We start from the raw sequence: 16,119 nt of genomic DNA, 5'->3' as shown, positions 1-16,119 counted from the left end.
CCATCGGAGCCATCGCGGTGAGCCGGGAGGACGGCGTGTTCGTGGCGAGCGGCAGCTGCTTGGACCAGCTGGACTACAGCCTGGAGCACAGGCTCTCGCGCCTGTACCGGGACCAAGCGGGCAACTGCACCGAGCCGGTCTCGCTGGCGCCCCCCGCGCGGCCCCGGCCGGGCAGCAGCTTCAGCAAGCTGCTCCTACCCTACCGCGAGGGGGCGGCCGGGCTCGGGGGGCTGCTGCTCACCGGCTGGACCTTCGACCGCGGCGCCTGCGAGGTGCGGCCCCTGGGCAACCTGAGCCGCAGCTCCCTGCGCAATGGCACCGAGGTGGTGTCGTGTCATCCGCAGGGCTCGACGGCCGGGGTGGTGTACCGCGCCGGCCAGAACAACCGGTGGTACCTAGCGGTGGCTGCCACCTACGTGCTGCCCGAGCCGGAGACTGCAAACCGCTGCAACCCCGCGGCGTCCGACCGCGACACGGCCATTGCGCTCAAGGACACGGAGTGGCGCAGCTTGGCCACGCAGGAGCTGGGTCGCCTCAAGCTGTGCGAGGGCGCGGGCAGCCTGCACTTCGTGGACGCCTTTCTCTGGAATGGCAGCGTCTACTTCCCCTACTACCCCTACAACTACACGAGCGGCGCCGCCACCGGCTGGCCCAGCATGGCGCGCATCGCGCAGAGCATCGAGGTGCTGTTCCAGGGCCAGGCGTCGCTCGACTGCGGCCACGGCCACCCCGACGGCCGCCGCCTGCTCCTGTCCTCCAGCCTAGTGGAGGCCCTGGACGTCTGGGCCGGAGTGTTCAGCGCGGCCGCGGGAGTGGACCAGGAGAGGCGCTCCCCTACTACCACGGCACTCTGCCTCTTCAGGATGAGTGAGATCCAGGCGCGCGCCAAGAGGTGCAGCTGGGACTTCCAGACCGAGCACAGCTGCGTAAGTCCTGCCCCGGGGGTGCCGCGGGGAGTGCTCCCGCGGGGAGGGGGGTCGCCGCCCAGGCAGAGAGGGGACGGGGGTAGAGATCCGGTCGGGGTGACATTTGCCAGGTCTCGGGTTCTCACCGCCCCCGGCCGTCAGACGTCTCTTCTCAGACGGTTTCCGAGACCTGGAGCACCACCTAAGGTCCCCAAAGGGAGCGCGTATAAGGGGGGTGGGGAGGGTGGAAGTTAGACTCAAAACTCTAGTGGCTGCATCCTGGTGCCATCCTCCTCTGTGCAAATCCGGACACTTGTTTGGAGCTCAGGCTCCTCCTGAAGCCCCTCTTTCCCCCATCGCTCCTCTAGACCCCTCTCTGCCCCTTCTGCGTAACCTCCGCAGGCAAATGGGTTTGACCCTCTTGGTCCACACAGTTACCAAACATAGTGCCCTCAGCAGAGAAGCCATTGAACCCAAAGGGCTCGCTGCCACACCCCAGCCTTTGTGCCCCCTACCTCCGCCCCCCACCAGCGACACTTGTGATGTGGTCTGGAGAGCAGGTAGCCCGCCCAGCATGGGTGAAGGCGAGCCACTAAAGAGGCTGGCGGTGGGGCTGAACCCCTCGAGCGACCGGCAGCCAGGGGGCGGGGCTGTGGCTCTGCCGAGGGTGTGTTGTGGTCTCTAGCTGGGGGGAGAGGCTGGGCCCGCAGGAGGGGGTTTGTGGTGAAAGCTTCACCCTGGAGGGGAGAGCCGGAGAAAGTGTTGGGGTGCTACAGGCAGTTTCTGGGCTCCAAATTGTGGGACTCCGAGGCAGCACCCCGGGGCTAGGGCTGAACCAGGCACACGACACAGGTTTCCCCAGGGTTCCCAGGGAGGTCACAGCTTGAATCTTGAGACTAGCATTTCTTTGACTGGAAAATAAAGCGGCAGTTCAAGAGGGTCCAGTTGATGGGGATTACGGGGCCATTGTGCACTTCTCCGGAGGCCGTTCCCTTCCTAGGCTGCTGGCACATCAACTCTGCATATGGCTTCTGAGAGGGGAGCCCGCTGAGAGCCTCCTTTATAACTGGACAGAAATCAAAGCGCAGAAATTAACGGCTACAGGTGTTGCCATTGTTTTGCTATGACTCAGAGAGGAAGGGAGAAGTCACCTCTTCGAAAAGGTGTTGGGTTGAAGCAACGACCGGGTCCAGGGGAGCACTGGCTCTTAGGGGCATTAACTGTGTCTAGAAAGACACCCTCACCCCCACCCACCCCTTTCTCTGCCAAGTGCTTCTTACCAAATATTAGCCCTATTATCCAGGGAGAAAAAAACTGGGAAGTCTTTAGCAAGGCTGGTTAGAATCGTCACTTGTTTCTTCCTCCTTGTCTGTCAGCTGTGGGCTGGGACACACATATAATGCGTTCATATTCATTACTGGCATAATTTAAAAAATATGTATATAAACATATATTGCCTCCAAAATGACTTAGTTTTGCTGTACACATATAGTTTAACATTTAATATCTGTCTTTATTAGACCTTTCTAACCTAATGGTTCAAGTTTGTCAAAACCATCACTTTTCACTTCTCTGTTGAAAAACTTGAAAGTGCCCCCCCTCCCCCCAGTTATTGCTTTGTGTCAAGCTTTAGGCATATTTGGTCTCTGGGGTTAATGACAAGACAGCTCAGAGGCCCACAGCAGGTAATAACGGTGCAAGTCCAAGCTTTGCCATCTGACAGCTGTGTCGATGTGCTCAGCCAAAACATTTCTCTTGATTGCTCCTCTCTACCTATTGGGTCCTGGAGGACTCAGTTCTTTTCCAGACCCCAGCAGGCATCCTGAATGCACTCGGCAACCACTGTTTGGACCCAATCAGGTGTTGCTACTTGTGCTGGGATGGGGGGAAGGGCCGGGACAAGGGAAGTAGCAGAGCTGTTTATCCATCTTCACGGGAGCTTCTGGGAGAGAGCTGGCCCTTGGAAATCAAGCAAAGGATAAACACAGGCTGCCAAAAATCTGGAATTGGGAAAATAAATAATTAAAATGGGTCCCTCCACAGCATTTCTTACGGCTGTTATTGAGAACCCCCAGTGGGCTGAGAGCTGTGTGTTCTGAAAGACAGGGTCTCTACCCCCTGAGCTTGTCAACCAAGTTAAAGAATATACTCTGGTTCAAACAATAGCATGTCATGGCTGCACAGGTGGGAGCTTGGAGTTTTGCTTTTTTAAATTTTTTTCCTTTAAGTAAATTCCTCACTGGTAGTATGCTTTAAAAAGCCTTAATGGAATTGAATGAAAAATGGTAGTAGTTTTGATGAGAAAGCTGACAATTTTCTAACCTATGAAATAGGCAGATGAGATACTTTATTCAACAAATATTTGTTTGGTGCCTGCTAGTGTAAGCAATGCTCTGTGCCCAGTGCCACTGATTTTGTCACTGAAAGGACAATAGCAGGTTGCAACCCTGTTTAATGGGGTCATGGGATCACCGTGCCCCTGGCTGTTGCTCGGAAGAATGATGTCATTTGATTGCATTTGTTATGCATTTTTGTTTTCAGGTCTTGAACGTCTTTTTGGAAAGGCATGCTGAATTATAGTTGCCTAAAACAGGAGTTGAACTTGAAACACTCCAGACAGAGGAAACCTCAATAGATTCCAACCGCAGTGCCTTCAGAGCAGGCTGTAATTTTAACAGTAATCTGCAGGCTGCGGGCACAAGCAGCCAGATTTGCTTGTCTTCTCCCTCTCCTAGCTGGCTCGCTCTTATTTTCCATCTTCAATCAACCATAGGTAGAAAAAGTGACAGGACTGTATGGGTTGCATTTTCCTGTCTCCCAGTTCTCTTATCTCACATTGGCTGATTCTCCTCTTCTTTGCTTCCCCTGTTAAGGAGTAATTTACAAGATGTGTGTGCAATGAGTGTGAACTTAACCATTTACACATTGGGCCATTCCTTTTTCTGCCTTGCCACCAACTTTGAATCCACTTTCACACCTGCTAGAGCAGGTTAACTGCAGCCCCCCAAGTATGTCAAAGCAACTAATTTTTGTAGACCCCTCTAATAACCCTAGTGAATATTTGCATAACACTTCCTCATAGAGTTATTTCTCTTGCGCTTCTCATCACGTCTGAGGTTGATTCTACCAGGAGAATCAGGGCCCCCCTAGCTAAAATTCAGGTCTTCCAGAGTCTACCTCTCTATTCTTTTTACCACCTTGGTGCTTTTTTGAATTTTCCCTGAAAGTTCCCTAAGTAAAGAGGCAGCAAATAGCTTCCCCTCACATGTGAGTTAAGAGGATGTCTCCTCAAGGCAATACATGAAGCTGTAGTCTTGGGTTGTGTTTTAAAACTTCGTGTGGTTTCTTTTTTTCTATTCTGGATTGACATGAAAGTGAATGTTTTTAACAGGAACAAGTTAATGAATTTAACCTCCTCCCTCTTTGAACTCCCACTACCCCTGCACACCCATGCAACCTATAGAAAAGTGTATTGAGGATGTGGAATCTGTTTGGCTGCCATAGTTGGGTCCTAGGGTGGCTTGTGGTTTAAACATGGTGGTCTCCCCTCTGTAGACACAGGGGGTAGGTCCTAGAGTGCTGGCTCACAGGAACTGATTCCCCTAGTTCACTCTACCCCTTGTGGGGGGACACACCCCTTTTTCCACAATTCTAAAGCCTGACATAATTTGAATGTCGTGCAGACAACCACAAACCCTCTCATGCTTTCCAACAGACAGCAACCCAAGGCATATCTCACTACTGTGTGTAGAGGTGACATGCCAGTGCCACGTGGCAGTGTAGCCTATTAACTTCCAAATCTCCAGACCACCTGTGATGTTTATTTCTTTTCAACTTTCTGTTACGATTCTGCTGAGCCTTTTGTAGCCTGTAGACTAGAGGGTGATTTTTAGCCCTGTATACATATCTGATATGGAAAAGCAGATTCAAAAGGACAACTACAGTGACAGCACCTACTTAGAAAGAGGGGAAAAGCAATCATAGCTATTATCAACTGAATAGTTATTATGGCCAGGTTCTGTGTGAAGCAATTTCCATGCCTTATTTTCAGCTGATTCTCTGTTACCATAGGGGGCAAAGACTGTAGTTATTGTAAGGATTAGAAATGAGAAAATTTAGGCCCAGAGAGTGTTGGTTAGGTTCTGCAGCTGGAAAACAGTAAAGGGTTTAGGACCTTTAGAACCTGAGTGGTCCACCCAGCTCCGGGACCCTTGCTTTAGCCACTATACAACTCCATATCAAGGCTCCCCTTCCAATGACTATTAGTCATGATAATGCTAATGGGATGATAACACATACATGACATATACTACCCGCTGAGTAGCGTTCATGCCTATTAACTCATGAATCTAGACAATAATCCTATGAAGCAAATAGGATCCCTACTTACAGATGGAGAAATTGGTGCTACATATAATAATGTGTGCATGTCCACTGCCATGGACAGTCTGACACCACAGACGCTGGGTCCTAGTATCGATCCTGTCCTGTGTAGAGCAAACTAAGTCCCTGTGGCTGCTATGATAAGACCAGCTCTTTGTGGATATATAAGGCATGTGACAGAACAGAGACTCCGTGGTTGCAAACTGAGTTCCTAGGTTCATGACTCCTTGAACTCTGGGAGGGATATCGTTCCATGGACTTCAAGACAGTGTTGATATTCTGAGCATTCGGAGAGGTGTTCTCTGTTGCACCCCCGGTACCTAGCAGAGTACCTGGTATTTAGGTGGGGCTTGAGAAATATTTATTGAATGAATAAATGAAGGATCTGGGAGGATCGTGTTGGAAATGTTTTCTGTACTGAAAACACTTCCCTCACCTCTTACTCCCTTGACCTTTGTCTTTTTTTTTGTTAGAAACAGTTTTACTTTGTCACTCTCGGTAGAGTGCTGTGGTATCACAGCTCACAGCAACATCCAGCTCTTGGGTTTAGGTGATTCTCTTGCCTCAGCCTCCTGAGTAGCTGGGACTACAGGTGCCCGCCACAACACCTGGCTATTTTTTTGTTGCAGTTTGGCTGGGGCCAGGTTTGAACCCACCACCCTCGGTATATGGGGCCGGCCGGCACCCTACTCACTGAGCCACGGGTGCTGCCCATCATTTTTTTTTTTTTTTAATGACATGATATATCAGCACCCCTTTGGTCCCTGGTCCTAGGATAAAAGGCATTTTTGACTCCTCCGGCCTTTTCTAAGTATTGCCATTGACTGGAATGGTGAGGTTTCTGGGGTTGCCGATCTGGGAGTTACCTTTAACCACCAGCTTGGCTGGGACTTCTGTGGTGTAATTTAATAATGTGTACAATCCCGCCTTTTCACCTGTAAGAGGAAAGGGCTTTAAGGCGTGGTTCTCAAAGTGTGGTCTCTGGCCAGCAGCATTGACAGCACCTGAGAACTTGCTGGAGATGCCAACTCTTGGGCCCCACATCAGACTCACTAAATCAGAAACCCTGGAGGTAGGAGTAGAACTGATACTGTGCTTTAATAAGCCCTCACAATGCTTCTGCGTTAGCTCAGGTTTGAGAACCACTATTGTAAGACAAGACAGTTTTCCTTGTGTTTCAGCTGAGACACCTGGAAAAGGAGCTCGTCCCATTTATTTCTTTTCCATTTTACTTTGGGCCATAAAAAAGTAACAAATGCATTTTACTACTCTTATGTTCTGTATTCCCTCCTAATTGCTCAAAGGCAATACTTAGGAAACCCTCTAATCTGAGTGTCAAAATTGTATCAGTTGCCCTTCAATTAGCTCCTTCACTCCTGTATACAGTAATTTATATCTTCATTTCAGGATTGGGGAGGACTTCTAGAGTCTTCTACTCTGCTGTATACCAAAACCAATTCCACCCACCAGACAGTCTCTCCAAGGGTCTCTTCCTTACCAATTTCTGTCTTAGGTATAGTTGGTTGCATAGAACAAAGATCTAATTGAATAAATTCAAATAAGGGGGTGAGAGATTTCATGGATAGAAACGTGGAATTATATAGTAATCTAGGAATAGGAGCAGTGCTGTACAGTGGTTACACGCAGAGTCTCTGAGGCTAAGTGGACTGGGACTAGAGCTGCTACTTACCAGTTGTGTCCCCTGGGGAAAATTTTTTAACCTTTGTGCACTTCAGTTTCTTCACCTATGTGCAGGGATCCTATTTGATTGCTGGGATTATTATCTGGATTCATTAGTTAATGTGTATGGAATGAACACTGCCTGACCCATAGTCAATGCTGTGCATGCGTTTACTTTCATTGCCATCATGATTGCTAATAGTCATAAGGATGAGGCTCTTTGATACAGAGTTGGAAGATGGCTCTGCGTTCAAGACAGTTTGAAGGGGCTCGACATCGAAAATGATAGGTGCTTATTCAAAGATTTCCCTTTTAACATGACTCAGCATGGCTACTCTGCTCTGTCCTGCTACCAGATGACCTCCTCTGTTTCCTCAAATGTCAACCTTGTACCCCCTCCACCTGAGAAGCCTCAGCCTGCATTGAGCCCCACACTACATTTTAATAGCTTCTCACCTTCTACTCTGGCTACAAAGTGGTGACAGATTTCTATAGTATTTAGTCCAGGTTGCCAGGAGAGACATGATAGAAACAGTTCCAAATCATCTTTTACACCAGATTATGAACCCTAGGTAGGTATAGGGATTTGTAGCCCTTAGGGGCAGGTCCTGGCCCTTGGTCTTACAAGAAGGGATCACATGATGGCCCCTTAGACAAGAGTGCTGGGAAAATCACAGGGTCACCAACATCTTGACTACCATAGCGTAGGGTAGTATCATCTCTGCCTCCCTCACAGTATCTTGATGACCGCTCCCTTTCCAGAACGTGCTCTGGCCCATAGATAAGAAAGCCCTAAGTCTACGCGGGGACAGTTTGTAGGCCTCAGGGGCCTAACCTGTTCATCAGAGCAGGCCCATGGTAATGGTAGGGATTTTGTTCATTTGCTTTTTATGAAATGTGCTCACCATTTTTCTCAGTTTTAATTGTCTGTCTTGATGAAATGATAACTTTTATATGGTCACAGAAACAAAAAGAACGGTGGCCTGTGTTTCAGTTTCAGTAGTTGATTTCACATCAGTGTGTCTATTTAATAGCAATGGAGCACTGCCTGGTGTTTTTCCTCGGAGAAGTTCTTGGGGGGATTTGACCCTATTACTCTCCCACGGTCTTGGCCAAAGATACTATGCAAGGTCAGTGAACTTTCTGTAAAGGGCCAGATAGTCAATATTTTAGGCGTTGCAGGCTACACACAGTCTCTGTCACAGATGCTCAGTGCTGCTGTGGTAGCCTGAACACAGCCGAGCATGCGCAGCTTTGTTCTATTAAAATTTTATGGACACTGAAATCTGAATTCCCTATAATTTCTAGTTGTCACGAATTCTTCTTCTCTTTCTTTTTTTTTGAATTATTCTTTTCAACCATTTGAAAATGTGAAAACTATTTTTAGCCCATGTCAGAAAATAGGCAGCAGGCCAGATTTGGCCCACAGGTGGTGGTTGTTGACTTCTGGGATTACAGATAGGGTGAGAGCAAAACAAGCCTTTCCCATAGATCGTTCCAGAAAGATGCTGTGGAAGCCCCAAGGAGAGGCGACACCCTCAGCCTGGGAGGACCTGGGAGGCTTCAGAGAGGTGATGCTTGAGCTGTGTCTTGAAGCTAAGTGGAGAAGGCAGAGAAGGGAGTTCTAGAGAGAGGGCACAGCTTGTGCACACGCGGGGAGTTGAATAAGCTTGCGAACCACAAGCAGCTCACCCTGGCTGGGGAGTGTCCAAAAATGAGCGTGCTGGTCCAGATGGCAAAGGGCTTAATGAGACAGGCAAAGGTGGTTGGATTTCGTCCTGGTGGTCAGTCATTTTCAGACTTTCCAAGCCTTGCATTTAAATAAATTCTCAACCAGAAGCTCCATGTGAGAAAAAGATGAAAATAAAATCATCATTGACCTGCTGCTCTGGGCAAGACCATTGCCAAGTGCTGGAGACACAGGGGAAGCAGGTGTTAGGAGGCTCCCAGGGCCCTACAACTTCTCCTGCCTCTCAAAGGCACTTCTAGGATCCTGCTGAGCAGGGTTTAAAAACTATGGCTACGGCTGTTGGGGCACCCCAGCAGGGTTACAAGCAAGGCAGCATCTGAGTGCCTTCTAGAAAGATCACTCAGAGTATAGAGTCGCTGACGTAAGACTGGAGGCAAAGCTGAGCAACTGAGTAGGGCAATTATTGGTTCCAACAAGTCATTTCTTAAGTTCCTATTATGTGCCACGTTGTGTGAAAATATTTATGTCGGTGGTAAATCAGGCACATGGTAAACATTTAGCAAATAACTAGTTCTTTTTCTTTTTCTTAATTGTTGGGGATTTGTTGAGGGTACAAGAAACCAGGTTACACTGATTGCATTATAACTAGTTATTTCTATATTAAAGTGATAGCTGAAGCTCGCTGAACACCTACTATATATCATCATTCCAAGCCCTTTACCAGTATTAACGTATTTACCCCTCACCACAACTTTACAAGGTGGACTAGATCGTTACTTTCAATTTAAAGATGAGGAAACTGAGGCACACTGCACTCAGTGGGTGATGTAACAGAGTCATTTTTGGTGGGGTGTAGGGGAAAGTTCTCTCCATGGAGGCTGAGTTGGCACCAGGTAGATGAGAAAGGATGGCTGTTGCCTTCCCCATGGCAAGTGGGGAACAAGCACTCGTGGGGGCTGGAGGGCAAGTGCAAGGGCTCAGAGGGGAAATGAGTGGACAGTCTGAGGAGCAAAGTTAGTGTGCTTGAGCAGAGGTAGGTGGTGAGGGCGGAGTGTCGGGGAGGAGGGTGGAGGAGGAAGAGGCAGCCAATGCCTACAGGTGGCTCAGCAGTGGGAAGGAGATCAGGTTTTATTCTGGGAGCATAGGAGAGCTTTTGAAGGCAAGTGAAATGATTGGCTGTGAATTCCTAAATAATGGCCGCCCTGTGGGGAATGGACGAGAGACTGGCCACAGTGGAAGCAGGAAAGCCTGCAAGAGTCAGGCAAGAAATAAAGTCACCTTGGTCGACAGCCATGGCCACGAATGTGGAGGAAAAGCAGATGGATTCTGTTTATTGCAGTAATTTAACTGAGGGATGTGGAAGACCTGAACTGAGGTGGTAGTGGGGAGGGTAAAGAGGAGGGATGAAATGAAACAGCTTTTTAAGACATAGAATGGAGAGGCATTAAGTGACCCAGTAGAGGGTGAGTTTAATTTCTGTTCATTTTTAGATGCCTTTGGGACATCCAGGAAGGCCACTAAGTAGGCAATTGGCAATGGGTTTAGGAATCTGAGATCCACTCCCTAAACCCTGGAGTGTGGCAGGCTCGTGTTGGCCCCCACTCAGCTGTATATGCCTTGAGGCGGGGGCCACTTCTGTCTCATTTTTGTTTCCCAGGCATCTATCTGACTAAGACACAGTGAGTGAGCCCTCAGTAAATGTCTACAGAGCTGGGAAGGAGCTGCTGGTCATCTAATGGCAGGACAGTTACGGTGTGGGGAGTTAAGGGCTTCCAAGAGGAGTAGGCTCTGGAGCCGTGTTTATAAGAAGAGCAGCCAGAGAGGCAGCACCAGGCAGCCAAGAGAGGAAGTGTTTCCTTGGGACTCCCTTCCCAGTGAGGCAGGATGCCTTGCCATTCCCCACCTGGTTGAAGAAGCATGTTATCTAAGGCACCAGCTGTCCCTGATCATCGCTCATTGGCCGCCTCCTGAGACTACTGTCTCCATCAGTGACCCCTTTTAAAAATTGGATTTCAAGTGCTGACCCTTGCTTCCCTGAGGCCATAGGAGGGAATAGCCTAGAGCAGTCGGTAGCTGCAGGCCACCTAGTGTCAGCTTCCTCTGCTTAGTTTATCAATAGCTCTCTCCCAGCCCTCCAGAGCATGGATGCATCCTTTATATCCCCTCTCAGAATATCATTTTTATGCAGAAAATAAAAACATAGGATTCCAAAATAGACCCAATATTAACAAAATAGAAATGTATCAAAATATTTTTTTCCATTTGCGATACCGTGATATATCTTAACACACCCAATAGCAAGATCTAGCAGCAGGAACTACCATAATTTCAAGGTAGAGATGAGCATGAATGATACTTGGAGGTATCTGTAACAACTATCAAACGATATGAAAATATCTGATTTCTTTCGGTGACAAAGTCACAGTTAATACTGCTGTGGGCCTGAATCCCTAATCAGAGGAAATGTTAAGTTTCGGTCAGAGCTTACTAAAATAAAGATGTATTTTCTTTTTCCTCATCACGTTTCATGGATTCCCTGAATTCTGTCCATGCAATGTGGCTATCAGCAGAGTCTCCACTCTAAGGGTTCATTTCAGTTACCAAGTGTTTCAGACGTGAAATGTAAAGTGTCAGCGAGTGTTTCAATGACATGAAATGAGAAGTGTTGCGTTTTGTTTCAAAACTCATTTGATTGGCTTATTTTGACTATAGGGGAGTTTGGTCCCATCTGTATTTTTCAGATCAAGCACTTGGCCAACCACAAATGCTCCATAAATAGTGGATGGATGGATGGGTGGGTGGGTTGAGAGGGTGGATGGATGGACAAAGAAACCTCAGAGAGAGTAAATGATTTGTCTAAAGCAGTGATTTCCCACTGGTGGCCTTGAGAGGATCTTAGGTGTGCCGTGAACATTTTCAAAGATTGTTACTTAAAATTTTTTTGAAAGAAGTTCAAAGCAAAATAAGAATGTTCTTTTTTTTCTCACTTTTTTTTTTTTGATCAACATAATGAAGTATGACATGAAAGTTTGACTATAGGTTCAAGTCTGCCATGAGATACAAAGGTTGAAAAACAGTGGTCTGAAGACTCACAATTGAAGTTTTAGAGCTTGAACCTGAACTACATATTTTTTACTCTAAATCTCTTATTCTTTCTACTCTTTCATGCTCCCATCTATTTTTATTTTTAATGAGTTAATACAAGACTAGACCATGTTCATAAAATTATATTATTTTAGCCATGGGAGAGAATAGTCCTATTATTTGCTTTGATCGGAGTGTACCAAAAGTACTTTCTTTACTTCTTAAAGCCACGTTTTAAGTGTATTGATTGAATCTATAGACAAGAGACCCAGACACTGTCTCTTACCATCCATCAATGAACTATAGACGTGAATTAAGGGAAGGCCAATGTACATGGTTAACAGAAGATCCAAGGTAGTTTTCTATTGCTCCCCAAGGCAGAACCAGGGCCCACTGTTTACAAGGGAGAAATCTTAGCTCAAATAAGAACTCAGTAATGATTAGGCCTACTTAGCAATGTGCCATAGTTGCCTGATGCGATATTGACTGAAAGTATTTCAAACATTGACCCATGCATTTATTCATTCATTCGATAAACATTTATTGACAACCTGCTACATGCCAGTTGCTGAGGTAGATATATTCAAAGTGTAGAATAAGATAAACTATTGTAGAGCTTAGGGTCTACTGAGAGACAGACCCTTTTTTTTTTTTTTAAGACAGTCTCATTCTGTTACCTCAGGTAGAGTGCCGTGGCTTCAGAGCTCACAGCAATCTTAATCTCTTGGGCTCAAGTGATCCTCTTGCCTCAGTCTCCCAAGTAGCTGGAACTACAGGCACATGCCACAATGCCTGGCTAATTTTTCTATTTTTAGTAGAGATGAGGGTTCACTCTTGCTCAGACTGATCTTGAACTCCTGACCTCAAGCAGTCCGCCTACCTCAGCCTCTTGGAGTGCTAGGATTACTGGTGTGAGCCACTGCATGTAGCCAGTAAGTATATTTTTTAAGGCAATAACTATTATAAATATTTTGAAGGAAATAAATGGAATACTGTGATTCAAAATAACAACTAGGGTAGAGCTGGGAAGAGTTATAGATCCATGAGTAGGTGACATTTAACTTAAAACCTGAGAGATTAGAAAAAGCTGGCCTCCAAAGAGTTGAAGAGGTAGGCCTAGAAGTAGCAGGTGCAAAGGCCTCGAGGTAGAAAAATGGTTAATGTGTTAAAGAGTCTGAAAAAAAAAATGACTTTGAGATTTGAGGCAGAGTGCAGAAGAGTGGTGAGGAATGAGTTTGAAGAAGTCATTAGGGACCAGTTTAGGTAGGGCCTGGGAGGTTTATGGATTCAATTCTTAGTCTCATTGGAAGCCATTGAAGAATTTAGGCGAGGAGGTAACATGACCTGATTTATACTTTGAAAGATCACTCTGTCTACTGGACAGAGACTAGATTGTAGGTCAAAAGGAGACACCAGGAGGCTCTTGTAGCAGATCAGGAGGGGGACCATGGAGGCCTGTGCTGGGGAGAGCCCATGAACTAGAGAACATGGGTTTGAGACTGTTGAGAAATTCAGCTGAGATTTTTCAAATATTGGACTTGGGGAGTGAGGGATGGAGAGAAGTCAAGGGTGATTGGTGGTGCTGTTGACCATGATGGGGAAAACTGGGGAGGAATGGGATCAGAGAGAAGAAAAGTCTAGATAACCATTTTCAGCAGCTCTGAACTTATCATAGATTTCAGTGATCACGACAGGGGATGCTGACATTTACTTAGTGAGTGTTAGGAAATGGGGGGGAAGGGTGAGTTGCAATAATCAAAATGACAGGGGCCAGGACTTTGTGGATGGAAGTCAGAGATGCTAAAAGTCCTCCACCCCACAAGACAGCCCCCATAATCAGGAGCTGTCCCTTCTAGAATGCCTGTAGCTTCCTTATGGGAAAACATTGGTGGAGTATCTTTCAATTCCAAGAATCTAGGAAAATACAATTTTAACACTATCTGTCATTCATATCTTTTTGTGAATTACTCAAGTCAGGTTGTGTTTTTATAAGTAATTGACAAATTAGCCATGTGGGAAGATTGAGATTTAGACGGAGAGTGGAAAGGGGTGTAAGGCTGGGAGAAGGAAGGATAAATGGTGGAGAGTAGGACCTTGGTGGTGGGAGGCTGGGAGAGTGGGAGGCCTGGGAGGCTGGAAGACACTGGGACCCATGGAGGGAGGACAGATGTGGAAGGAGCTGAAACATTAAGTTTCAGCACTGTGTCCTTTTCCCAGGGCTGTGCCACACCTGCCCGTGCCGGCCTGGTTGAGGGGCCGCCCAGCTGTGTCTCTCAGCCTCCCTCTTCTGTTCCTCCTGCAAACTTTGAACTTTCCCTTTTGATCATTTGAGTCCCCAGTGTAAATTCTCCCTTCAGATGATCAGAGATGTCATAAACTTAGAACCTGATCCACATACTCCACAATGGAGAAAAGTGATCTGAGCCTTAAAGGTGAATAAAATCACTGACTTGGGTGAATAGTTGTTTTTCCCATCTCCTGAGGTTAATCCAGATAGTTTTCTACTTATATACACACACATGATTTCATGTGGGGCTGACATCAACACCCAGAGGCCAGACATTGGGTGTTATTGGATCCATTCTACAGATGTGGTCATTGAGGGTCTGGGACTTAACTTGCCAGAATCAAGCAGCTTGTAAGGGACAGAGCAAGGGGTGTAAGGCTCCCTCAGAGGTTTTCTGGCTGCAAAGTAGGCCCCTGGGTATGTAATAGGAAATGATGAGACGGCTTCCAAACAAATATATCCCAAAGGGAACAGAATACAAAATGGCCAATACAAAGAGGTATTTTATCAATGTATAAGAAATTAAGAGGCACTCCGTTGGAGGGACTGGGTGCGGTGGCTCACGCCTATAACCCTAGGTGTGGATTACCTGAGTGCAAAAGTTCAAGACCAGCCTGAGCAAGAGCAAGACCCTGTCTTTAAAATAGCTGGGTATCGTAGCAGGCACGTATAGTCCCAGCTACTCTGGACGCTGAGGCAAGAGGATCATTTGAGCCCGAGAGTTTGAAGTTGATGTGAGCTGTGATGCCATGGCTCTCCACTGAGGTCAACAGAGTGAGACTGTCTTAAAAAAAAAAAAAAAAAAAAAAGAGGCACCAGTTGGTAGGTGCCCTTCCCTTATAAGAAAAAAAAATCAACATACAGGAATCCTTTTAGCACCTTGGGGGTAAAAGGCTTGAGTCTTACTGGGTGCCAGACACCCACTTTTGTGTGCGTTTCCTCCTGCTGTTGCCAGGAGCACCCTGCCTGAACCTCAGCGAGCTGGGCCACCTTCTGCCTGGTAGGGGCCGGGCCGTAGTGTTGCTCAACTCCAGAAGGTGCCTCTCACACCCTTCAATCATGGTCGGTGTTCCCTGGAGCTGTGCGGTGCACGATGGGGGAGTGTTTATTGTCAGTGAAAAATAGTGTGAAGGAGGTGGAAGGAGATCAAGCTGTTTCCCTCGCGTTATGCCCCCTCCCCCCAAACCCGCACATACCCCGACACACCCCTCCCTCAGTAACCTTGGTCCCAGATTGCTGTGTTGGGCCCCAAGGTCTCTCTCTTTCAGCCCAAATGTCGTTTCAGGCAAGGTAGCTTTTTCCTGCCACCGAGAAGTTTCCCTCTCAGAGCCGGCAAGAGAGTAGGCGTGACGCTGTGGTTAGACATGGCAAAAAGGAGAAGCAGGATGGCAACTCGGAGGGAACCAAGAAAGCCCAAAGGGTAGACAAGGTTTGGAGCTCAATCAAGAGTGGATTTTGTCATGAAAGGCAGAACTGGCAAAAGCATCATTACAAGGCATTAACCTTGTTACACACAGACGAACAAGCAGAGGCTGGGATTCAGAAATAAATTACACATAATAAACTAGACAGAATAGTCTGAGAGCAACATTAGCGATTATGCCCTAAGGGGAGAGAAGGGCAAGATAGGAAACAGGCCGAAAAGAAAGAAGGATCAGAATAATCTCTGGACACAGTGGGCTGACCACACTCTTTCCCCACCTCAGGTCTGCGGGGAGGTTTCTCTGGAGCCTGTCTTTTGTGTCCATTTGCTGAAATGAGCCCAAGAAACCCATTCAGAGGGCTCCTTTTCCCATTCACTGGGACCTGTCCATTTCTGTGTGTTTCCAGCACAAAAGAATCCATTTCCATTCAGCCAGAGCAACCCCCAGGGTTTTCATTAGGTCCAAGCCTCCTCTTTCCTATTTTCTTCCTGGCTGACTGTTGTAATTGGCTACAAAATCCTGACCGGGGCCAGGGTCCCCCAGGGTGGTGAGCAGAAGAAACACCTGTCTAGTTCCTAGTCCCTCATAACTGGAGAGGAGCCACGGTGTAGGACCTACTCCAACAAGTTGTGATTCTCATTTCTTAAAGAAGAATCGCAGAGAACC

The 16,119-nt window shown here is 47.2% G+C and overlaps 1 protein-coding gene across 1 annotated transcript in view; it reads left to right on the top strand.

Moving 5' to 3' along the window:
- Positions 1 to 2: 2 nt before the first annotated feature.
- Positions 3 to 16,119, top strand: part of PLXNC1 (plexin C1) — a gene marked incomplete at its 5' end in the record, with an annotated part of 149,276 nt that continues 133,159 nt past the window's right edge. Inside the window, one exon of the mRNA XM_012814153.2 lies at positions 3 to 926. Coding sequence (XP_012669607.1) covers positions 3 to 926 — 924 coding nt within the window. The remainder of the gene's footprint in view (positions 927 to 16,119) is intronic.

The sequence above is a fragment of the Otolemur garnettii genome, unplaced genomic scaffold (genome assembly GCF_000181295.1).
Source record: "Otolemur garnettii isolate 467f Iridium unplaced genomic scaffold, OtoGar3 scaffold00007, whole genome shotgun sequence".
NCBI lineage: Eukaryota > Metazoa > Chordata > Mammalia > Primates > Galagidae > Otolemur > Otolemur garnettii.
This window is presented reverse-complemented; position numbering and strand designations above follow the sequence as displayed.